General features: G+C 34.3%; 1 protein-coding gene across 2 annotated transcripts in view; it reads right to left on the reverse strand.

Moving 5' to 3' along the window:
* The window catches only part of Ufd4 (ubiquitin fusion-degradation 4-like), a 109,644-nt gene that overhangs the window by 45,763 nt on the left and 38,461 nt on the right, over positions 1 to 25,420 (reverse strand). The window contains exons 2-6 of one of the 2 annotated variants that reach the window (XM_075295458.1): positions 15,562 to 15,701; positions 13,766 to 15,500; positions 13,500 to 13,628; positions 9,500 to 9,743; positions 9,218 to 9,436 (exon numbers count right to left, since the gene is read on the reverse strand). In XM_075295458.1, coding sequence (XP_075151573.1) covers positions 9,218 to 9,436; positions 9,500 to 9,743; positions 13,500 to 13,628; positions 13,766 to 15,500; positions 15,562 to 15,701 — 2,467 coding nt within the window. The remainder of the gene's footprint in view (positions 1 to 9,217; positions 9,437 to 9,499; positions 9,744 to 13,499; positions 13,629 to 13,765; positions 15,501 to 15,561; positions 15,702 to 25,420) is intronic. The other variant, XM_075295459.1, reaches the window with a different exon arrangement.

Here is a 25,420-nt window from a genome sequence, read left to right on the forward strand (position 1 = left end):
ATAATCATGTATGGCAGATCTATAAGACAGCAAAAACTTTGGTATATGCTCATCCCAGTCCCGTTGGCTGTTATCCACCACTTTTCGACGATGCTCCTCCAGAGTGCGATTAAACCTTTCTACCATGCCATCAGACTGTGGATGTAATGGCGTACTCCTCGTTTTCTTGATGCCAAGGGATTCACACATCTCTTTGAATATGGCCGATTCAAAATTTCTTCCTTGGTCTTAGTGTATTTCGTATGGCACACTGTAGCGACATATCCAGTTCTTGTCGACTACGTCCAGAATCGTCTTCGCCTCTTGGTTTGGAATGGCATAAACTTCTGACCATTTGCTGAAGTAGTCCTTGACCACAAGGACATATCGGTTTCCAGAATAACTTACTGGGAAAGGGCCTGCAACGTCCATTGCTATTCTTTCAAATGGCGCTCCTGGCCTATACTTTTGCATAAGACCTCTACTTTTTCGTCTTGGCCATTTCGCCTTTATGCACTTCTCGCAATTTGCCACCCATTCAGCAATTGATTTCTGGGATCCAACCCAGTAGAATCGTTGCTTCACTTTCTCGGCTGTTTTGGTTATTCCCAAGTGACCTCCACTAGGTCTATTGTGGAATTCCGTCAAAACATCTCTTATTTTAGAATCCGGTACGATAATTAAATTTCGGCTGCTCTTACCATCTTTGCTTTCCCATTTCCGTTGCAGGGTTCCAGACATAGAGTGTCCCATTGAGCCCAGTATGATTTCATAAGTGGGCTTTCGGCTGCGATGTCTTTCTTGCTGGGCTTCTTATTTTCCTCTTTTGCCGAAATAATTTTGCTGAAAATGGGATCTTTACGCTGTTCTGCTGGCCAGTCCGCTCCAGATTCGACGTGCAACAGCCGGATATCCACGAGTTGCCGTGTTTGCCACCTTTTCTATGTTTTCATCGGTGGATATGCCCTCTGCTGTAACATGATGACCCAGGTACTTAACTTCTCACTGGAAAAGCGAGCACTTCTTAGCGTTAAGTTATAGACCAGCGGCTGATAGTTGCTGGATAACATCCTTCAAGTTCTTAAGGTGTTCGTCAAATGTTTTGCCCATAACTATGATATTGTCTACACACAAAAAATTTTTTTTTGATTTCAATCACGAAAATCGCGGATTCAATCATTTTTTTAATTGAAATGTCTTCAATCACGAAAATGATAGTATCAATCACCCATTTTGATTGAAAACCAACACGATTTTTAATTAAAAATTTAATTGACTTTTGTCACGGAATCAATTAATTGTGTGATTGAATCAATTAAAAACGTGATTGATTTTTAACATAAAATTCAATCACAGTTTTAATTGAATCAATTACAATTTTAATTAATTTCGCGACAAAAATCAATCAACTATTTGATACATTCAATTGAATAATTAATTGAAATTGGCTATAAATTTCGATTATAAAATGTATATATTGCGACCCCAAAATCGTTTTTAGTTTTTTTTTCTTTTGAAATAAAAGAAAATATGTGTTTCTTATAAAACATATTTAATATTTTATTATTTTTTGAATTATGCAATAGACAAATAAATTTGGTTCTTGTCATTTGTGTTTTGTTCTAACATAACTTATAAATACAACTACTATCAATAACAAATATAGGGTGAAAAAATAAATTATATAAATCATTATCTTCCTTATAATAATAACCAAGTTAGTATGTTCCTTCTAATATGTAGATGTGCCTAGATTTCAATAAATCAGCAGCCTGTAAGCTAAATTAGTTTTTCTGAAAGTAAACAGAATAATTCGAATTTAATTTTGTTCAATTAAAAGTTAATTTTGTTAAACATTACCTGCATAGAATATCAACTTCAATTCTTAGTTCCAGGTTGCAGATTTATAAGCTTCTTTTGCAGTTGTAGTCTTTTAGCATAAAAAGGTGTATTAAGAGCTCGGTAATTTAATTTTAGTAACAATTCCTTTCCAAAATTTCCACACACTAAAATCGGCTATTAAAATTTGAACCAATCAAAAACAAAAATAATGGGAAAGCAATGTAATAATTGGTATTATATTGATGATACTTTGCAAATTCTGGAAATAGAAAAAATATAAATGGAAAATACATATTTTTATTATTTTCGGATATTTTTCATATTTTTAAATCCAAAAGAAAGAACTTTTTTACCATTACATAATTCAGCTCATTAGTTTATATACCAGATATACTGCTCTCTACTTGGGTTCAAACTGAAAAAGGCAGGTAAAACAAAAATGCAATTTAATGCCAACGCCACTTCGCAACTTCAAGGTGAATCTTCCAACAAACCCATACCGCTCTTGGTTTTAAGAAAACTAGGAGTGAAAAAAATTTATAATTTTAAAAGATCAATACGGTACCCACTTTTTTATTGCAAACATATTCTTATATATTTGATAAAATGATGGAGTTGATGGGATTGATTGGTCAATTTCACGAAATAAAATTGGTCACTAAAAGAAATGAAAAAAATATATATTATTTTAGCCCGTTTAATGTAAACAGGCTTCAATGGAAAACGGTATTCACATTTCATAATTTCTTACCTTCAATAAACGTAGATTGTTTTCCATTTTTACAATACCACAAAACACAAACACAGGTAATTTCAAATGCGTTCTGTCATATATTTTTTCAAACCTTTACCACGTGGCCGTTTGTTGTTGCACATTTTATTTATTTCAACCCTTTGCTATGATTTGTTGTTGCGTTCAATATATTTATGCACACATTTTGAATGCAGCAGACAGAATGTCGCCAATCATGTTTTTCAATTTACGCGAAAAACAAAAACCCAACCGTTCGTTACGAGTTACTTCCACAGACTGATCTCTCCATCATACATTATTGAATAAATACCCATTCTCTTGTTCTCTTTTCGCTCTTTCCATTGCTCAAAATTATTCAGTTTCAATCACAAAGGTGATTGGATCAATCACATGTGTAATTGGAAACGGAAAAAATTTCAATCACGTTTGTAATTGAAAATTATTTCCGAATTGATTAACAAATTGATTGAATCAATTAATATTTTAATTGGAAACGTAACAAATATCAATCATTTTTTTAATTGGTTTTTATTCGGATTTGATTAAATAATTAATTGAATCAATTAACATATTAATTGAATCCGTTTCCAAATTCAATTAAGTGTTTAATTAAAAAAATTTTGGTGATAATTTTTTGTGTGTAGGTATATCAAGCAGGACTTCCAATGCCCGCTCCATCAATCGCTCCAACGTAGCCGGAGCATTGCAGAGCCCGAATGGCATTACATTGAACTGCCAAGGATCGCCATTAACGCCAAAAGCTTTCATTTCTTTGTCTTTCTCGGCGATCTCTACTTGCCAATAGCCACTCTGCAAGTCTAGTGTGTCCAACGTGTCATCAATGCGTGGAAGTGGATAACTGTCTTTTTTGGTGACATCATTTAACTTTCTGTAGTCCACGCAAAATCGGGTGCTTCCATCTTTCTTTTTGACAAGTACAACTGGTGAGCACCAAGGACTTGATGATGGCTCGATTACACCACTTTCCGCCATTTCCTTAACGAGCTTTTGAACCTCATCTCGTTTTGCAGAGGAACACTTCTTGGGGCCTGTTTTATTGGTCTTTGCTCTGTAGTATTTATTTCGTGCTTCACCACAGATGTTCTCCCTTGATTTTTCTTCTCAATGGCAAAGGCTTACGCATTTTTCCATAACAATTGCTTGGCTTTATTTTTCTCGGAGGGTGATAGATGGCGCGTCCAAGCTTCGACATAACCTTCCAGAGCAATAGTTAACTTCATGGCGACTTTCCCATATACTGTTGCGGGTTCCCCTGCGGCTGTGCGTAGTTTGACTCCAATGGTGTTACTTTTTCTTTTACTATGTCTGATCTAATGATAGACTTCGACGCACCCGTATCCAACGTCAATGTACGCTTGTTGCCGTTAATAAACCCCGCCACAGTTAAATTGTTATTTTGCTGTTGTACTATTGTTATGGAGATTGTGGGGTCATCATCTGTGGGAGCCAGCTCTTACCCGCTGAACTAGCTCGATTTAGTTTAAAGGTGACTCACTTGACTGTGGTGTCTATTGTTTCTTCTTATGGCTATTGTTTGATGGAGATGGTGATGTGGATCTTGATAGTTTGCGTCGTGCTTTGCATTCTCGAGCTATATGTCCCGGCTTATCACAGTTATAGCATTTGATTCGGGATTTAGTTGTATCCTTCTCAATTTCAATTCAATTCTTGCATTACGTGCTTCATTGCCTCTTTCATCGATTCAATGACAGATTTCGATTCTTCACACTCGGTCTCTACTCTGCCAGCAATCTCGCAGTTTCTTGTGCAAGTGCAAATGTTACTGTTTCTGTGAATGTAGCCTTTTGTAACGCATATGTTGCACATTTTATGTCTGGGTCTCGAATGCAATTCACAAAGGTGTCAATTTCGATGCGGTCCACAAGTGGTGACCCTCTCCTAGGTATGTCAATAGCACAAATTGGAATTTGAAAACATCAAATGAAGATGAGCCATCAAAAACAGGAGTTTTGAGTTTTGGGCCCTCGATTACGCACACTGGACCCCCTTTCATTTCTAGTTCTGACATTTTTTTCTCAAGGTGTAGAAATTTTTCATCGTGAACCACAAATTTCTTATCCAATTCCACAATTTGACTTTCAATGTGGTCTACGCGTTTCTCCATACCTTCCGAAATTTGTTGTAACTTTTCATTAAGAATTCTAGAATTTTCGTCAAATTTTGCCACCAAATTTCTAGAGTTTTCTTCTATTTTTCGAGAATTTTGCTCCATCATTTTTCTATAATTTTCTTGAATTTTCTTCCATCATTTTTCTAGAATTCTCTTGAATTTTTAGAGAATTTTCTTCCATCATGTTGCTCAAAATATTGACCATCGATGTGTAATCAACAACATTAGAAGCTACAGATGGCTACTACTGATTCGTCAAGATCTTCCTTATAATCGAACTCATGTGTTTCGATATCAATACTGCGCCGCTCGAACTCTTCCAGTAGTCGCTTTTGTAATTGAGCCTTATTTCCTATAGTCGGCTGCTCCATTTTGCTCAATTCCTTCTTCAAGTCTTCCACTCGATGCTGATTAAACTTCATTGTAGATTTTTTTTTTTCGTTATTTCACTTCCGTTACCAATTGTTACGTTTTTATATTGAGCCCGTTAATAAAACACAGTTCTTTTCAAATAATGACAATCTACAATTTATTTGCTTAACTGATCGGTTTCACTTATTTGCTCTACGATGTGTACTGTATCACTTTTAGCTTACGACTGACTTTACAGCTCTCTCCGCCAGGGGCTTATATACCATGATTTCTAGATTCGCACATATTTATCTAACAGATTTCGCACACATTCAACTGGTTATCTTCATAGTCTTACCCACAACCATCTAGACTTTTCTACTAGCATCCGACAGATGTCGCACATATCGTTCTACAATCACTTGCTCATGTCTGCCGCTCATATTCTTGGGTACAATTATCTGGATCAATCACTTTGTTGTTTCTGTCGTTCATAGTCTTGTCTACAACCATTAAGTATTTCGTAATTTATCTCCAGATGGTTATGCTCATATTACTACAACAATAACAATAACCAATGAAGATAACAAACCAAAAGGAGTTACTTTACAATGAGCGATTGAGAAAGATGTTTAGGAAAGTACTAGAAAATAAATATGATTCTAACAAGTGATGACGTACTTTTGTCGTTACAAAGTGAAATTTTAAATTAACGGAAACTAATTTAAATACACTTAAATCTAGAAATATCAAATTCGTAACAATATTGTTACGAATGTTCTAGATAGCCAAGACAATAAACATAAGCCGATAAATATGTGCGTACCAGATAGTAGTAGATTAATCTAGAAGGTTGTAGGCCAATTAGCGAGAACATTCGAAATCATATCTCGGTATATAAACCCCTGTCGGAGAGAGCTGTGAGGTCAGTCGTAAGCTAAAAGTCATACAGTACACATCGTAGAGCAAAGAAGTGAAATCTATCGTTAAGCAAATAAATTCTAGATTGTCGTTATTTGAAAAGAACTGTGTTTTAATTATCGGGTTATTAAACACGCCTCAATATAAAAACGTAACAATAACAGGTTGGCTGATAAGCCCCCGGTCTGACACATAGATTGCGTCGGTAGTATTAAATGCATATTATTTTTATATAGTACCAATCTTCAAATGATTCGCGTCAAAAAATTTGTTGTCTGTAAGTCAATTAGTTTGTGAGATAGAGCGTGTTTTGGGAAGCAACTTTTGTTATTGTGAAAAAAAGAGAAAAAAGGAATTTCGTGTTTTGATAAAATACTGTTTTCTGAAGGAAAAATACGGTGGAAGCAAAAACTTGGCTTGATAATGAGTTTCCGGACTCTGCCCCAGGGAAATCAACAATAATTGATTGGTATGCAAAATTCAAGCGTGGTGAAATGAGCACGGAGGACGGTGAACGCAGTGGACCACCCGAAAGAGGTGGTTACCGACGAAAACATCAAAAATATTCACAAAATGATTTTAAATGACAGTAAAATGAAGTTGATCGAGATAGCAGAGGTCTTAAAGATATCAAAGGAACGTGTTGGTCATATCATTCATCAATATTTGGATATGCGGAAGCTCTGTGCAAAATGGGTGCCGCGCGAGCTCACATTTGACCAAAAACAACAATGTGTTCATGATTCTGAGCGGTGTTTGCAGCTGTTAACTCGTAAGTGTTAAAAAGTGTTGTTCCACCAAGACAACGCACCGTGCCACAAGTTATTGAGAACGATGGCAAAAATTCATGAATTGGGCTTCGAATTGCTTCCCCACCCACCGTATTTTACAGATCTGGCCCCAGCGACTTTTTCTTGTTCTCAGACCTCAAAAGGATGCTAGCAGGGAAAAAATTGGCTGCAATGAAGAGGTGATCGCCGAAACTGAGACCTATTTTGAGGCAAAACCGAAGGAGTACTACCAAAATGGTATCAAAAAATTGGAAGGTCGTTATAATCATTGTATCGCTCTTGAAGGGAACTATGTTGAATAATAAAAACGAATTTTGACAAAAAAAATGTGTTTTTCTTTGTTAGACCGGGGACTTATCAGTTATGTTAGAATGAGCGGTACAGTCCCCAGGATTGAATCCACTAGAAAATTTGTGCAACAAGGTTAAACGGCCAATCAGGGGAAAGTGTACATCAATTTGCGTGAGCTCTGGAATCTAATACAGGATGCGTGGAACGCTATGCCGCTATATTTGTTACCAAAATTTGGTTGATCCAATAAATAGAAGATGTTCTGGATAAAGGCCGGTACTCTGTTCGGTTTTCGCGTTGAAACTCCATACAAAATTAAAAAATGCGAAAAACTAGCGAAATTTTTCCATTTGTGGTACTTTGTTTTTTTTTCGAGTTGAAAAACTGACGCTGGCGCCATTTGCAATGTGAATTAAGAAATAATTTATTTATTAAAACTATTTGTGTGGGTTTATAACACAAATACGGATTATATTTTTGTTCCGAAACTATACAAAGGATCAAAGGAGTAGCAGATCAATTGCCCAAGGAAAATAAAATGTTAATTTTGTAATAGCAAGCAGCAACCACCAACTTAATTCAATATAGCTCCCTGTAAAATAGCGCTCCAAGTTACCTAAATAAACACCGCTTTCTATGTGCGAAATAATGGTTTCTATAAAATTTTTTCGCAAGAATGAACATAGTATCGGCCTTAACAAAGGATCCGCAAATAAGTACTAATGTAACACTACGGCTCTATGGAACCATATTCAGTATAAATATCTACATAGTTTTATTTAATTTGGTAATAGGTTTACGAGGGCAGTTCGGAAACTTCTTAGCCTAGCACAAAAAGCGCGGTATAAACAGAAAAAAGTTAAGTGTTTTGGAAACTTACATCTCTGTTATGAACACATGTTAAATTTTGTTTCGATCTGGCAACTCCTTCATATAGAAACAGGTGTTCAAAAAAGACGCATCCGCTATTTTTTTACAATGGAAAAATTAGAAATGCGTGCTGTCATTAAATATTTACATAAAAAAGGTTTATCGGGACAAGAAATTCATAATGATATGGTGAATGTGTTAGGTGAAAGTGCTCCTTCATATGCAACAGTAAAAAATTGGGTTGATGATTTAAACGTACATTTAATTTTGCATGAAGAACTACAGATGAAAAAGCTTTCTGCAAGATGGGTGCCGCATTTGTTAACAGTCGATCAAAAACGCATAAGAATGAACATTTCTCAAGCTTGTTTGGATCGTTTTAAGCGAAATAAAATGGATTTTAAGCGTCGTTTCATAACTGTTGATGAGACATGGATCAAGGGATAGAATTGCTAGAAAAGCGTTGGACTAAGTGTATTGAAGTTTCAGGAGATTATATTGAAAAATAAAAATATTTTTGAAGAACTAACTATTCTCTTTCATTGATAGGCTAAGAAGTTTCCGAACCGCCCTCGTAAACTTTCATGAAATCCTTATTTTCTTCACACGTAAATCATATAAATTTATAACAAATCACAAAAATATCGAATTACTCGTACAACAGTAACAAACATTTTGTTTCTAATTTTGTCTCTACCTTTTAAGAAAAAATAAAACGTTTAAAGAATAAAGAATTTTCGTTTTTTGTTCGGTTTCTAAATGTGGGTATGCACTATCCATATTATTTTTCACATAACTGTATCTTTTGTCCGATTTCCACTTATATGGCTTCAAATTTTGCACAAAGAGTACGTTTAATAGTATCGCTAAGTGCTCCAAATTTGGGTTCAGATAGCTCCCATATATATCTTTCGCCCGATTTGCACTCATATGACCACGGAGGCCAAAGTTATACTCCGATTTACGTGAAATTTTGCAGAGATAGCAGAATTATTATTCTAACTATGCATGTAAAATTTGTTAAAATTGGTTCAGATTGCCTTATATGTGCGCCAGAGTTGGGGAAATATGGTAGAATGTTTCATATCCCATTTTCAATGGGATTTTCCCCCAATTGATTCTGAATATAAACCTTCATAACTCCCAACAAATTTGAAGGACTTGAGATGGTAACACAAACTTTGGTCTATATAGTGGTGAAGGGTATAATATAGTCGGTCCCAACCGACTTTAGACTTTACTTACTTGTTTTATTACATATCTTACCTGAACTGTCGTTGCCATTTTCAGGGCTACCACTAGAATACATCGTTGCTAATTTGCCATCAAGAATGAAACGGAACCATCCGTTGGATCCGTTTGAAAGTTCCAAAGCAGCAGAGTCAGACCAAACATATAAACAATCTCGACCGCGACAAATACTCCATTCATGCCAGTGGTAAGCTTTGCCCTGCAGGATTTCCTTAGCATCTTCAACTGTATCTTCTACGAGTTAAATAACAATTTTGGTATGAAGAAATCATTGGTATAAATGTCAAAATATCCTACCAGCTTGTGCTTGTAGTGTGGATGCAGCTGTACTGGTGGGAGCAACAGAAGATGTATGTTGGCGCTCATCTGCGATGGCTGCATTGCCATGTTTAATAGTTTCATTTTCATTATCCGATTCTGCAAGTGATTGCACTTTCGAAAAAACACCCAATCGAGCAAAATGGTCAAGGAATTCATCTTGAGTTTTATTCATTAATTCCTCAATTATTGTAAGTACTACAAGATGACCATCGTCATCATCCTAGAAATTTGGTTATAATATTCAATAGTATAGGTAAATATTTTAATAAAAAAATCCATATTCAAGGAAAATCAAAAATAAAAAAAGAGGAAAAATCATTCTTGTTAGCAAGCGTATAAAAAATGTTCATAACCACTGACACATGCATCCAAAATGAAATTGATTCTCAAATTTCAAAAAGCCAAGAATGAAGTTTGAAATGTTTGCGATAGGGAATAACATACTTACAGTGGGTAATAGAAAAAATGACAAACCATACATTACATTACATGTTGAGCATAAATCGAACAGACATTACCTACTGTAGTTAAGTACAGTTTGATATTATGCCTAACCTTGCGAATGTTTTTTTTTTTTTTTTTTATTAAAGGTCGGTACAAAGTTCGTGCTCCACAGTGAAAACCATAATTTCGTTGTAACTTTTATTAAAGCCATTGAATGGATTCTATAAGTATTTATCATCGTGCGTTTCTTTCATTTGATCCTTTTGATAACCTGACTTCAACGTTATAATGAGTGTTAGAAAGTAGAGATACACCTAGCTATATTTTATCGTCTCTCAGAAGATAGATAATTTAATTTTATTCGATCTTTTTGGTATCAAGTAGAAGGTAATTATTCGAGCTTGATCTTTAAAATACAATTTACTTGAAACGAATCCGTCATATAGTTTATGAGATACAATTAATTGGTGAACGGACAATTGTTTAAGATAGTGTATCTTATCCATCTAATGTTGATTTACACCTGTGAAAAACAAACTCAGCATTGGCTCTAGATCTTTAACTTTCATATTAAACTAAGACATATTCAATTAAAATAAATTGTATGGCCTATGGTTTTTACATCGACCCACTGTATATGTTTTTTGCAATGTAGCCACTAGAGCTCGACCGGAGCGGATTTTTTTTGGCCGATGTTCGCCAAAAAAATAAGCAATAATCAGCCGAAGATTTTTTCCTTAAATTTGTAATTAAAGAAATTTGGTGTATTTTAGTTCAATATTAGCATATTTTTTAAACAAAGGCATAAAAATAATGTCTTTGATATTCTCTTAGACTATCAGACTTAGTATTCAAAATTCAGTAGTTTGATAATATGACAAAAAAAGGATTTTTTATAAAATTGTTTACGTTTTATTTGTACTGGGTGTTTTGACTGAGAGAAATTCAACACTGGGACAATTCAATATGAAATAAATTAAACGGCCTCTTGACGCCGAAGGCCGATTATCGATTTTTGGCCGAATGCCAAAGCCGATGCTTCGGGCGAGCTGTAGCAACCACATCCCAGCAAAAAAATGGAAGTTGTTCCACAAACATTTCTTTTTAAGAGCATTCCAGGATCCTCCATCAATTTTCTCCACTTCCGATCAGGTATTTAGCGGTTTAAAATCAAAATTCAAATTTTTGAAAAGAATAGAAAAAAATAGAAAATCAACAAAAACAAATTATGAAAATAAAAGTAAAAAATTTCTCCTCCGCGGGTATTTGAACCTGTTTCTGTTGATTTTCTCACCTTCATGGAAGTTAATTTGGGAAGGTCTTGCAAATCAGCAAAAAATGGAGCACGATTTCAGCAGGATTGTAAGGGAGAGAGGCAGTACCAACTGCTTACAAAACAAGCGAATCAGCGCTGATTTTTGTGGGCGACGTCCCGATTTAGAGCAGCTTCTACAAAGCGCTGATATAATAGCTCATTTTATTAGAAATATTGCTCAGAAGTGATATATAATCTTGAGTATAGCATTGTTGGCGTGTAGGAAAACAGTACTACCTTTCATGCATCTATACTGCATGAATTGGTTGCAATAACGTAAACGAATGATTATAAACTAGTTTGATTACTCGTTTACGTTATTGCCACCGATTCATGCAGTGTGGATTCACTGCCTACTTTTTTGTATACCAAAAGGCGCACTAAACTCATACTGCTGAAGTATTTTTTGCTGGGAAATTACTAGAAATTTCAATTTTTTATTGAGTTTAAATGGAAAATATGTATATTCTACAAGAATATAAGCCGAAAGTAACAAAATAAACACGGTGTATAACATAGAAAACAAACAAAAAGTAATTGATACAATTAATTTTTGTGATTGATTTTGTTTCAATTAAAATGTTGTTGAAACAATTAAATTTTTAATTGAATATTTTTTTTTAACTTAAGTAAAATTTTAATTGGAAACGTTTTCGTGATATTTTTTCGGTGTACGATCATATCACAAACATTTGAATTGACGTAATATTGATAAAAAGTGAAATGGGCGAAATTTTTTTTAATTTCATCATCCAAATAAACTTCCAAAGCACAATTTCTAAAGCAATGTAAAGGATCCGAAAACGAAGTATTTCCGTCCTATGACAAGCCCATGTAAAATTCATTGGAGACGATTCAAGTTTGCACTACTTCCGGATCACTATTTTGGAAGCTCTATTTTGTTGGGATATTTTGTTTGTTTTAATTAAATCCGAACTTGTTTCGGATCTGGTACCAAGTTCGTATTTCAAAAGTGAAAATCAAAATATAACTAGTATAAAGGCTTTTTGGCAATCTATTTCTTGAAAATAATAAATAAAATAAATGTTTAAAAATGGGGGAATCTAATGATTTGACTGTGTAGCACAAGCTTAGTGCCGCTTTCAAAAATAACGAAATGATATATTAGCAAAATGTAATTGCTGTTTTGCTAGAAGTTTGCGCTGTTTTTTACTAAAAAAATTGCAGTTCATACGATATCTAATTTTTTGATCATTTAATTTTCGTAATTTTCAGGGTCAGATATGGAATATCCAATAACATGACATACATGATATATTTAAAAACAGTTTTATTGCATCGAAGCCGCCGATAGCGTGAAAATCTATCGGCTGTGAGCCAGCTTCGAGCCGCCGCGTATTTTTTGCAGCCGCCGCCAACCAAAAGTACTCGGTGCAAGACTCTGGTGTGTTCACATAACATTTTTTTAAATGCATATGTGGCTGGTGTATTTCGTAATGATAGTACATGACGATTGTTATTTCATATTTATGAGAATAACCCCACACAAAAAGTTTGTATATATTTCCGGGGAACAAGACTTTCTGTACATGACGGAAAATAAAAATTTGACACTTTTGAGGAACCGAACGTCATATTAACTTTAAACCATAATGTGTTAGCGTTTCATTTGGATTTTCCATATCTAGATTTGGTTAATACGAGATTCATTGACCCCAAATAAATCCCCTAAAGTACGCGCATCACGTTGTAGTGTAGCATATCAATTTCGATTGATTAATTAACAATAACCATCAATTGAAATTGGAACTAGTCGATGATTCTGTAAAATGATTATTATATACTGTGCATTGTTGTGGAAGAACTTGACAAGATAAGAAAATCATATATTTATTTGTTTATTGGCAGGTCCACACAATGGTTCGGTTTGTTTAAACATAGACCATGCGCGCTGGCAGCAGTTTAGTATAACACTGACAATAGTTTTATAAATTTTAACATAAACTGTCAAGCTAAATTTTTTGGGCATGTTAGTTATGTTTTTTTTTTACCGATTTATCAAAATTGCGAAAAACACAATTGACAGAGCAATTCTTAAACTATGTATATGAGAGGGTGTGTGTATTACGGAATCGAAGGTTCATGTGACGTCAGAGTCACATAGAATAGGATTGTCTCTATCTATTATTACAGTTGGCAATTAAACAAACGAGTACAATACACTAACATTTATCAAGCCCTAGTCAAGTGTATTACCCTATTATCAGCTTTTGTTTCCGAAGACATAATGTAACGGGGATCGGTTGTTTGTGTTGGGGCATACCGTGCCGGTCTCAACATGCCATTGCTTGATGAATACCATAGCGTTGGCCAACTATAGCTTATCTAAATATTTTTAAATAATTTTAAAATAAATCACTTTTTACTACAAAAAATAAAAATGAATGGATTAATGTTCTAGTTTTGATTTTCCTTTGCAATGAAATGAAGGATATATTGATATAATATAGAGCTTTACTCACCTCATTGTCCAGAACGCTGGCTACGACCTCTACCAGAAGAGTTCCTAGATTACAATTAACACTGAGAGCAATCATTGTTGTATCGGTAGAAATTGTATCGGAGTGAGCGTTGCATAGTCCTTTTAGGATTTGGGGATTTGCATACTGAACCATTTTCTTTATTAAACCCAAACTGGCGCGCCTAACACTACTCAACATAGTTCCTTGAAATGTGCGGCAAAACATAGGCAAAAACAATTTTAAATAAACTGGAGCCATTTCTGGATCCCCACGGGGTTCAATAGAGCAATTGTCATCGGAGCCATCCTTATTTACAAGGCTATGACCCGCTGCCATCCATTCGCCTGGAGATTGAAGAATCGCGGCAACTTCACGATGCCCATCGTCATTACGTTCTCTAGCCTTATCTAACGGGGTTTTTCCATCTTCGTCACGCAGATCGGGATAAGCACCATACTTAAGCAAAACTTTTGCAATTCCAGGACGTCCAAAACAGGCAGCATAATGTAAAGAAGAACTGCGTTGACCCTTGTTGACATCGGCACCTTTTTCACACAAATATTCAACCATTTCCAAAGTTCCGAAAGCCGAGGCCCAATTCAACAAGGTTTGGCCCACATCATCCATACAATTTACATCTATTCCCCCGGATTCAATTGCTTCTTGTAGAGCTTCTGTGTCTTTGGAACGTATACAATCAATCAGCTGTCGATGAGTGCGCTCCACTGTTGAATCATTGCGACGTGTACGTGAGACCAACTGACCACCTTGTCCACCAGCGGTGCCTACACGGCTCAATGCTTGTCGTCCTTCGAAAAGTAACAAAAGCAATAAATCAGCTAACCTCATGCAATCTAGTATACATCTTTCGTCTCCCTTAAGGGCACGCTCAATTGCCTCGGGTAACTGTGATCGTAGTAAATCATGGGTTATAGAAGAAGATCCTCGGCATAGTGTAGACAACAAGGAAATTGTTGTAGATATTGATTGAGAAGAGCGGCTAGAGTCTTGGGCTTGGGATTTTTGAATGGGCGGCGCTATAGGGGCGGAAAGTGTTTCACCGTGACTACCTGTAGTCGAGAGTCCAGTGGTTGTTGGAGTTGTAGCACTAGCCATTCCTAAGCTTGTATTACCAATCGGCCCAGCAGCATTGCTCAAGCGTTTAAGTAACTCGTTTACCAAGCCATATTCAGCTAACGGCGCGGGATCCACCCATTTTCGTGTAAATCTGTCTGCCACAGAAGCAAAGCATTTTAATGCACCATCTGAAACGGTTGGATCCTCATGTTGTAGTAATGTACTGAGACTTTCGACGCAATTTTGTATACAAGGAGTATTCGGTTCAACTTTAGTACATAAACGGGAAACGACCGCCATCGACGAATGTAAGGTATCTTTATGTACTTGTGATCCACAATCTCTAATAAACGATAATACACAATTTAAACCACCGCCCTCAAAAACAGCACCAGCTTCCCTAGTACAAATTAATTCCAAAACTTTTATGCACTGTTCGGCTAAATCTCGGGATGTGCGAGAGGACAAATCGGCCACAACAAGGCGATTACAAATTGCTTTGATCGCGCCATCTATAGCAACTATGCGTCGAGTGCACTCTGCAGATACATCTAAATAGTAAGTAATGGCACGTGCAGTAACTTCTAGAACGTTTTCAGGTGCCAATTCATCAAGAAAGATCTTACAAAGTGCTGGGAGAAATGTTCTTGGCGGACAACTTAAAAAGAAGAATTATTATTTAAGTGGAACAAATAAGAAGAATTTCTCTAATTTAGTACCTTTCGAAACATCTGTCCACATTATCAGACATTAGCAAAAGCATACATAGTTGTTCCAAAGCAATTAATTGCATGTCACGCTCATCACCCTGTCCCATAGAGAGCCATTCCAAAAGTGTCTCTGGATCAACGTCCCCCATCTGTGAATAGACCGTAGAGAATTAGAATTTGATTATTAAACTTGAAGTAAATACAGGAATAATAGTGAATAATTTAGTATTAGCTACTATCAGCTAACATTTTAATAACTGTTTCAGACTGATAGTTTGATAGTTTTGATGTTTTTCGAGCTTGAGATCCATATGTTTTTTATCTTCAATATTTCGCAATTTTCCCTGAATTGCTTCTTCAAGAAGTATTGATCTATAATAAATTGCTTTAATAGTATAAATTATATGAAACCAATCTTATTCTAACATTAAGTACATTTTAACACAAATAATAAACATCTCAATATAACACATACTACCAGACGAACACAACAAAAGGGTAGTTGCACCTATCATTCACCTAAACCAGTTTTCAATAACTAAAAACAGCACATATTCTTATTAGAGTCAAAGAAACCTAACCGTTTTCCATATTGCACTGAATGTGGATGCACAGTGTGTCGCGAAGGCAGTTGTTTGTAGTTTGTTGCTATTCCGTAATTTTATGTCGGATTCATGTCCTGATAATCTTGTTTTTAATTTGTTTTTTTTTTTTAGAGTTCAGCTATGTATATGATCTGATACTTTTCTTTTGAGTTTCCATCAATGGTGTCCTATAAATGACGTTTGGAGTTTCGGATAAGGGGATGGTGTCTTTGGTATAGCTAAAAAGATTTTTTAATGTGTTGTTGGATTTAGGAGACAAATTATATTTATTTTTATCGAAGATTTCCGATTTTGATATCCTTTCAGTTATTGTTGGTACACAGTGCGTTGCCAATTTAGCTATTTTCCCGCTAGATTTGGCTTTTTTGAAGTCGTTTAGCGGGGAAAAATGTCTTTAGATTTTTTTTTCTGGCTTTTTCTCATGACCCTTTTAGCTATTTTTGCCTTTTTTTAATTTTCGACATGTTTCTATTGAAATATGAATAAAACGGCGTTTTTATCTAAGGCTTGCTGTCAGAATAAGGATTTTCACATATTTCAAAGCTCAATTGAAACATTAATACTGATTCCAACCAATATGCGGGCATTTTTGCATCAACTACACCTTGTTGTAACGTTTTTTCCTCATATTCATAAAAGTTATCGTAAACTTTAAATCTAATGGTAGATACAGATACATATTCCTTAAATAAACTGTCACTAAATTATTAGGAATATTAGCATTTGACTCGTTTATCCTTTTTATGCTATTATAATATTCTAAAATTATCATATTACTAAATTAAAATAGTATATATGAATTGCTTTGTACACTGAAAAAATATTGTCGTGAGGCCAAAGATTTCATGTCCTTAAAATACGAACGGCAATTTTGGTTATAATAGCATTTGTGAATTTCTCTTATATAAAAAGGTTATAAATTTGTGGATTTTTTGTATCTTGACCACAAACCAAAAAAGCGTTCAAAAATAGAAGATGTTTTAAATACATTATTTCATTTCATTCATGAAGAAAAAGCTGAAAAAAAAACGAATAAATTAAAATTTGACTCGGACATGCTTTTTTCAGTGTATATAAGAAATAATTAAGGAAATAAAGTTTTGAATGTGGTATTATTTTTTTAACATCAAATAAATAAAATTGTATTGATAGGATCAAAACATTTTTAAACGCGCGATAAAAACAAATCGTTTATTTATTAATGGAATGGATTTACATTTACGAAAATTGGACAACAATAGGTTTGTTTGGGTAATTTTGGAGCCACCGTGGTGCAATGGTTAGCATGCCCGCCTTGCATACACAAGGTCGTGGGATCGATTCCTGCTTCGACCGAACACCAAAAAGTTTTTCAGCGGTGGATTATCCCACCTCAGTAATGCTGGTGACATTTCTGAGGGTTTCAAAGCTTCTCTAAGTGGTTTCACTGCAATGTGGAACGCCGTTCGGACTCGGCTATAAAAAGGAGGTCCCTTATCATTGAGCTTAACATGGAATCGGGCAGCACTCAGTGATAAGAGAGAAGTTCACCAATGTGGTATCACAATGGACTGAATAGTCTAAGTGAGCCTGATACATCGGGCTGCCACATAACCTAACCTAACCTAACCTTGGGTAATTTTCCAATAAAAGTTATTCAGTATAAACTTGCAAGACAGTAAGAATGGGTTTTATTCTCTTGGGTAAAATTAGAAGTGTACACGTTCACGAATTTATCATTAATTCAGAGGTTTTAAACCAATTAAAACGAAATATATTGATATTTTCTAATGCACTTCTATGTGAAATTGTGCAATATATCGCACATTGGATTTGTCGATGATTAACCAGCTGATAATTGCATGTTTTTACTGGGAAATGTAAACGAAGGACTTCCAGTAAAAATTTGTGATAGTAATCAAAATGTATCGAGTCCGCAAACAGAGCTCACATGGCTTAGGTATTGTTACAGTCTCACAGAAGTAGAATTAAAATGAATACAATTAAAATAATATGCATTTTAAGTGAAATAAAGCCTTTAAGTTTGTTAAATTTCAATCAAAAATGTGACTTTTGATACAACAAAATTTAGCTTTTTTTACATTTTTTAGCTATTTTTTTGGGCAAATCTAGCGGTTATTGGTGAAACAATTCTGGCAACGCTGGTACACACGAAAAATTATCACACACATTTTTTCAATTAAACACTTAATTGAATTTGGAATCGCATTAAATTAATATGTTAATTGATTCAATTAATTATTTAATCAAATCCGAATTGAAACAAATTAAAAAAAAAATGATTGATATTTGTTAAAAATGTTCAATCAAGTTTGTAATTGAAAATTATTTCCGTTTCCAATTACACATGTGATTGATCCAATCACCTTTTGTGATTGACATTGAATAATTTTGAGCGAAAAGAACAAGAGAGTGGGTATTTATTCAGCAACGTATGATGGAGAGATCAGTCTGTGGAAGTAACTCGTAAGAACGGTTGGGTTTTTGTTTTTCGCGTAGATTGAAATCATTTGATCAAATATATAAGAATATGTTTGCAATCAAAAGGTGGGTACCGTATTGATCTTTTAAAATTGTAATTTTTTTTCATTCCTAGTTTTCTTAAAACCTAGAGCGATATGGGTTTGTTGCTAGATTCACCTTGAAGTAGCGAAGTAGCGTTGGCATTAAATTGCATTTTTGTTTTACCTGCCTTTTTCAGTTTGAACCCAAGTAGAGAGCAGTATATCTGATATATAAACTAACATAATGAGCTGAATTATGCAATGGTAAAAAGTTCTTTCTTTTGGATTTAAAAATATGAAAAATATCCGAAAATAATAAAAATATGTATTTTCCATTTATATTTTCTATTTCCAGAATTTGCAAAGCATCATCAATATAATAAATTGTTACTGAAATTAAATTACCGAGCTCCTTAATACACCTTTTTATGCTAAAAGACTACAACTGCAAAAGATGATTATAAATCTGCAATCTGGAACTAAGAATTGAAATTTAACTTTTAATTGAACAAAATTAAATTCGAATTATTCTGTTTACTTTCAGAAAAACTAATTTAGCTTACAGGCTGCTGATTTATTGGAAATCTAGGCGCATCTACATATTAGAAGGAACAAGCTGACATCGTTAATATAAGGAAGATAATGATTTATATAGTTTATTTTTTAACCCTTTAGTTGTTATTTATAGTAATTGCATGTCTAAGTTATGTTAGAACAAAACACACAAATAACAAAAACAAAATTCTTTAGTCTATAGCATAAAAGTTTAACCAATAATATATTTTGTAACGAATAGGGCCTCTATGAGGCTATGTTACTAATAAAGTTGAAATAAAAATAAATAAATAAATAAATTCAGAAAAATAAAATATTGGAGATTTTTTATAAGAAACGCATATTTTCTTTTATTTCACACTAAACTAAAAAAGATTTTGGGGGTGCAATATATAAATTTTTGATTGAAATTTATTGCCAATATCAATTAAAACTGTGTTTTGAATTTTATGTGAAAAACCAATCACTTTTTTAATTGATACAATATTGAACAAATAAAATTTTTAATTGAAAATCGTGTTGGTGTTCAATCAAAATGGGTGATTGATACTATCATTTTCGTGATTGAAGACATTTCAATTTTAAAAAATGATTGAATCCGCGATTTTCCTAATTGAAATCAAACAAAAATTTTTGTGTGTAGTATGTTAATGATTTATATGATTTTGGCTTTTTATCTTCGTCCCTGTGTTTAGAAGAAGGTTTATAATCCTTAGGATATTGCAAGATATCGTTTGTTTTTTTTGTGGAATCGCTCATAGGATTAGTGTTTTTGCTGTATTTATTATCAGCTTCTGGATGTAAGGGAAAATAAATCCGTATATGAAAATTCGTTTCAGCGCCACCTATATTTGAAAATATGAGTTATATACGAATAACTTTTTTTTACGATGTAATCCTCCATAGAAATTTGCATAACCAAAGATAAACTGAAGCGATAGCTTTCGATGGAATTAAAACCTTTTACCAGAAATCTTCAGAATCGGAGTAATGTTGCATATACGAAACAGAGAGAAAAGTGACCACTGTGGCCAAATGGAAAAAGATGGGGTTCCAGATTTATATGTGAAAGATAGATCTTTTAGTGTTCTATCCGATGGTAAAAACGGATACAGCTAAATGTGTTTGGGAGTCTCAATATATGGCTTGGAAAAAAGTGGACGCACTGCTCCTCAAGAGAAAAGTGACCACTGTGGCCAAATGGAAAAAGATGGGTTCCAGATTTATATGTGAAAGATAGATCTTTTAGTGCTCTATCCGATGATAAAAACGGAAACAGCTAAATGTATTTGAGAGTCTCAATATATGGCTTGGAAAAAAGTGGACGCACTGCTCAAGAGAAAAGTTACCACTGTGGCCAAATGGAAAAAGATGGGGTTCCAGATTTATATGTGAAAGATAGATCTTTTAGTGCTCTATCCGATGGTAAAAACGGATATTGCGAAATGTGTTTGGGAGTCTCAATATATGGCTTGGAAAAAAGTGGACGCACTGCTCCTCAAGAGAAAAGTGACCACTGTGGCCAAATGGAAAAAGATGGGGTTCCAGATTTATATGTGAAAGATAGATCTTTCAGTGCTCTATCCGATGGTAAAAACGGATATTGCGAAATGTGTTAGGGAGTCTCAATATATGGCTTGGAAAAAAGTGGACGCACTGCTCCTCGAGAGAAAAGTGACCACTGTGGCCAAATGGAAAAAGATGGGGTTCCAGATTTATATGTGAAAGATAGATCTTTTAGTGCTCTATCCGATGGTAAAAACGGATACAGCTAAATGTGTTTGGGAGTCTCAATATATGGCTTGGAAAAAAGTCGACGCACTGCTCCTCAAGAGAAAAGTGACCACTATGGCCAAATGGAAAAAGACGGGGTTTCAGATTTATATGTGAAAGATAGATCTTTTAGTGCTCTATCCGATGGTAAAAACGGATACAGCTAAATATGTTTTGGGAGTCTCAATATATGGCTTGGAAAAAAGTGGGCGCACTGCTCCTCAAGAGAAAAGTTACCACTGTGGCCAAATGGAAAAAGATGGGGTTCCAGATTTATATGTGAAAGATAGATCTTTTAGTGCTCTATCCGATGGTAAAACCGGATACAGCTAAATGTGTTTGGGAGAGTCAATATATGGCTTGGAAAAAAATGGACGCACTGCTCCTCAAGAGAAAAGTGACCACTGTGGCCAAATGGAAAAAGATGGGGTTCCAGATTTATATGTGAAAGATAGATCTTTTAGTGCTCTATCCGATGGTAAAAACGGATACAGCTAAATGTGTTTGGGAGTCTCAATATATGGCTTGGAAAAAAGAGGACGCACTTCACCTCAAGAGAAAACTGACCACTGTGGCCAAATGGAAAAAGATGGGGTTCCAGATTTATATGTGAAAGATAGATCTTTTAGTGCTCTATCCGATGGTAAAAACGGATATTACGAAATGTGTTTGGGAGTCTCAATATATGGCTTGGAAAAAAGTGGACGCACTGCTCCTGGAGAGAAAAGTGACCACTGTGGCCAAATGGAAAAAGATGGGGTTCCAGATTTATATATGAAAGATAGATCTTTTAGTGCTCTATCCGATGGTAGAAACGGATACAGCTAAATGTGTTTGGGAGTCTCAATATATGGCTTGGAAAAAAGTGGTCGCACTGCTCCTGGAGAGGAAAGTGACTACTGTGGCCAAATGGAAAAAGATGGGGTTCCAGATTTATATGTGAAAGATAGATCTTTTAGTGCTCTATTCGATGGTAAAAACGGATATTGCGAAATGTGTTTGGGAGTCTCAATATATGGGGGCACTGCTCATAGAGAAAAATAGAAAAGATGGGGTTCCATTCACAGAAATATCACTAAAATATTTTAAATTGAAAACGCAATCATTTAAAAAATTAACTTTTTAATAAAATTCAAAAATATTGTAAACAAAATGAGTGAATGTTTTTTAACACTTTAATTCAATAAACAAAATTTTTCTCGGAAATAAACATACATACACTCAAAAAAAGATTACTTGGATCCAAAGATTTTGACCTTCCCTTAAGTATTTTGGTATTGATTCCGAGCCAAAGATGCGGTTTCTTTAAAATAAAGAAATCTCATTTATCAAATTTTTCATTTTCTTTTCGCGGTTTATTAATAATAGTACTCACGTACAAACAAATGCCAGTTAAAAAAATCCAAATTGTAAATCCAAAAACTTTAAACCAAAGACGTTAAATCCTCAAAATAAGTCTTAGCCTATATTTGAAGCGTTTTTACCTTAAACCTAAAGTTTCAATATTTCAGTTAATTTAAGGACAATATCTTTAAATAAAAAATTCGTTTCTTTACATTAAGGAAAATTTGCATGCGACTTTAACGGAGGGACGCAAATTTACAAAATTTGTGTCCTAAATTTAATGAAAAAAATTTTGAAGCAAATATTATAAACTTTATTTTAATTAAAATTTCATTATTTTAAAGAAATTTGTCCTTAATATTTTGTAAATTTCGTATCCTAAAATTTAGGTTGCGTAACCTTTAATATCACGTAAATATTTTTTTCAGTGTACTACACATTTTTTAATAAAACTTTGACGTAAATCTAAAGGAAAGTCAAACTATAATTAAAATCGCAAATATTTTTTTCAGCGTACTACATATTTTTTAATAAAATTTTGACGCAATCGCAAATTTATGAAAAATTTAAACTTTTGTAAGATTATAAGAATATTAATTCATCTAACCGACAATTAATTATAAATAAATTAAAATTGGAACAAAAAACAAATAATTTCCTCAATTAAAAACTTAAAACTTAACGTATCTGCCACGTAAAGCGAGGTCTAGAATGTTTCGACCAAAATCAGTAACATTTTTAATTCAAATAGAATATTAATTAACAAGTTCCGAAGAAATCAAGTAATTCAAATAATTTGTGTTTTTATACCTTTCGCCATTACTTCGTTATTCCGGGTTTAACACATCGAAATATTGGTTTCAGACCCTATAAAGTCTATATATTCTAGGTCGTCGTGAAATCTGCGGTCGATCTACCTATCTCCGTATGGTGAAATCATACTAACTTCTGAACAAAACAAGTTATCGACTTGAAACTTGGCGTAAGTAGTTGTTATTGATGTAGGTCGGATGGTATTGCAAATGGGCCATATCTGACCACATTTAGGTATATCCCTTATATAAACCGATCCCCAGATTTGATTTCCGCAGCCCTGTGAAACACCAAATTTCAGATACGGTTAAAATTTAGTACGTGAAATTAGTGTGTGGTCTCCAACCATCATGAACAAATTAGTCCATATCAGTTCAGTATCATATCATAATTATATATAGCCCCCATATAAACCGGTATTCAAAGCCAAAAAGATCTATCTTTCACATATAAATCTGGAACCCCATCTTTTTCCATTTGGCCACAGTGGTCAGTTTTCTCTTGAGGTGAAGTGCGTCCACTTTTTTCCAAGCCATATATTGAGACTCCCAAACACATTTAGCTGTATCCGTTTTTACCATCGGATAGAGCACTAAAAGATCTATCTTTCACGTATAAATCTGGAACCCCATCCTTTTTCCATTTGGCCACAGTGGTAACTTTTCTCTTGAGCAGTGCGTCCACTTTTTTCCAAGCCATATATTGAGACTCTCAAATACATTTAGCTGTTTCCGTTTTTACCATCGGATAGAGCACTAAAAGATCTATCTTTCACATATAAATCTGGAACCCATCTTTTTCCATTTGGCCACAGTGGTCACTTTTCTCTTGAGGAGCAGTGCGTCCACTTTTTTCCAAGCCATATATTGAGACTCCCAAACACATTTAGCTGTATCCGTTTTTACCATCGGATAGAGCACAAAAAGATCTATCTTTCACATATAAATCTGGAACCCCATCTATTTCCATTTGGCCACAGTGGTCACTTTTCTCTCTGTTTCGTATATGCAACATTACTCCGATTCGGAAGATTTCTGGCAAAAGGTTTTAATTCCAATTGAAAGCTATCATTTCAGTTTATTTGTGGTTAAAATTTGGATTTTCTATCTCTTCCCGGTTGGCCAATTTCTACGGAGGATTATATCGCAAAAAAAAATTATTCGTATATAACTCATATTTTCACATATAGGTGGCGATGAAACGAGTTTTCATATACGGATTTATTTTCCCTTACATAGCTTCTGGACGAATCTGTTAATTCGTCCAGAAGCTGTTTTTTTTTTTTTTTTGGTACCAGTCCATTGTAAGTTTTTCTTTGTCCCTAGTGAATAATAAATCTAAATATGGCAATTTCTTTTTTGTTCTAGTTCCATTGTAAAGCGGAGACTAGGGCTGTCACCCGGGATGAATCCCGCCCCGAAACTGCTTCTTAATTTACTCTTATATTCTTTTTTGGTTAATAAAGTTGAATTATACTAAATTGGTTTTGGCGCTGTAGATTGTTATTAAATAAAATTTTTCAAGGAACCCGAAAAATCCCGGGATTCGGGATATCAAAATATTGAATAAAAATCGATTCCGAATGACAGCCCTAGCGGAGGCTGTCGTGTCAATGTTTTTTTCAATTTCCGTTTCTTTGATTACACTAGTTTACAAAATACATTTTTTCATGTACATTTGATGAGATGCGACTTTTCTTATGTATTTTGATCTGCTGAATTCGAAAAAACTTTTTAAAATTTTTTTATGGAACAGTTTTTGAGATATCCCGTTATTTTTAGTTTTCGCCCTTTTTTCACTAAACAAATTATATCTCCAGTTAGAAATGTCCGATTATATCGCCGGAAAAGTACAATCCATTGTAAGTAATAAGACCATAATCGGACATTTCTAACTCGAGATATAATTTGCTTAGTGAAAAAAGAGCAAAAAACTAAAAATAACGGCATATCCCAATCCAAAAAAAAAAATTTAATTTTTTTTCGTATAGATTACACTCTATTGTAAGTAATAAGACCATAATCGGACATTTCTAACTCGAGCGAAAAACTAAAAATAACGGCATATCTCAAAACATTAAAAATTTTTTTAACAATTTTTTTTCGAATCAAAATACATAAGAAAAGTCACCTCTCATCAAATTTACATTTTCAGTGTAAACTTGTGTCATTGGATTTATTTGCAATCCATTTTGGTTTTATTGTAAGTTTTTGCATACAGCTGTGTACACCCTCAAAAAAAAATCGCTTCTTTAACATATGTTCCAAACATATT

The sequence above is a fragment of the Haematobia irritans genome, chromosome 2, assembly GCF_050003625.1.
Source record: "Haematobia irritans isolate KBUSLIRL chromosome 2, ASM5000362v1, whole genome shotgun sequence".
Taxonomy (NCBI): domain Eukaryota; kingdom Metazoa; phylum Arthropoda; class Insecta; order Diptera; family Muscidae; genus Haematobia; species Haematobia irritans.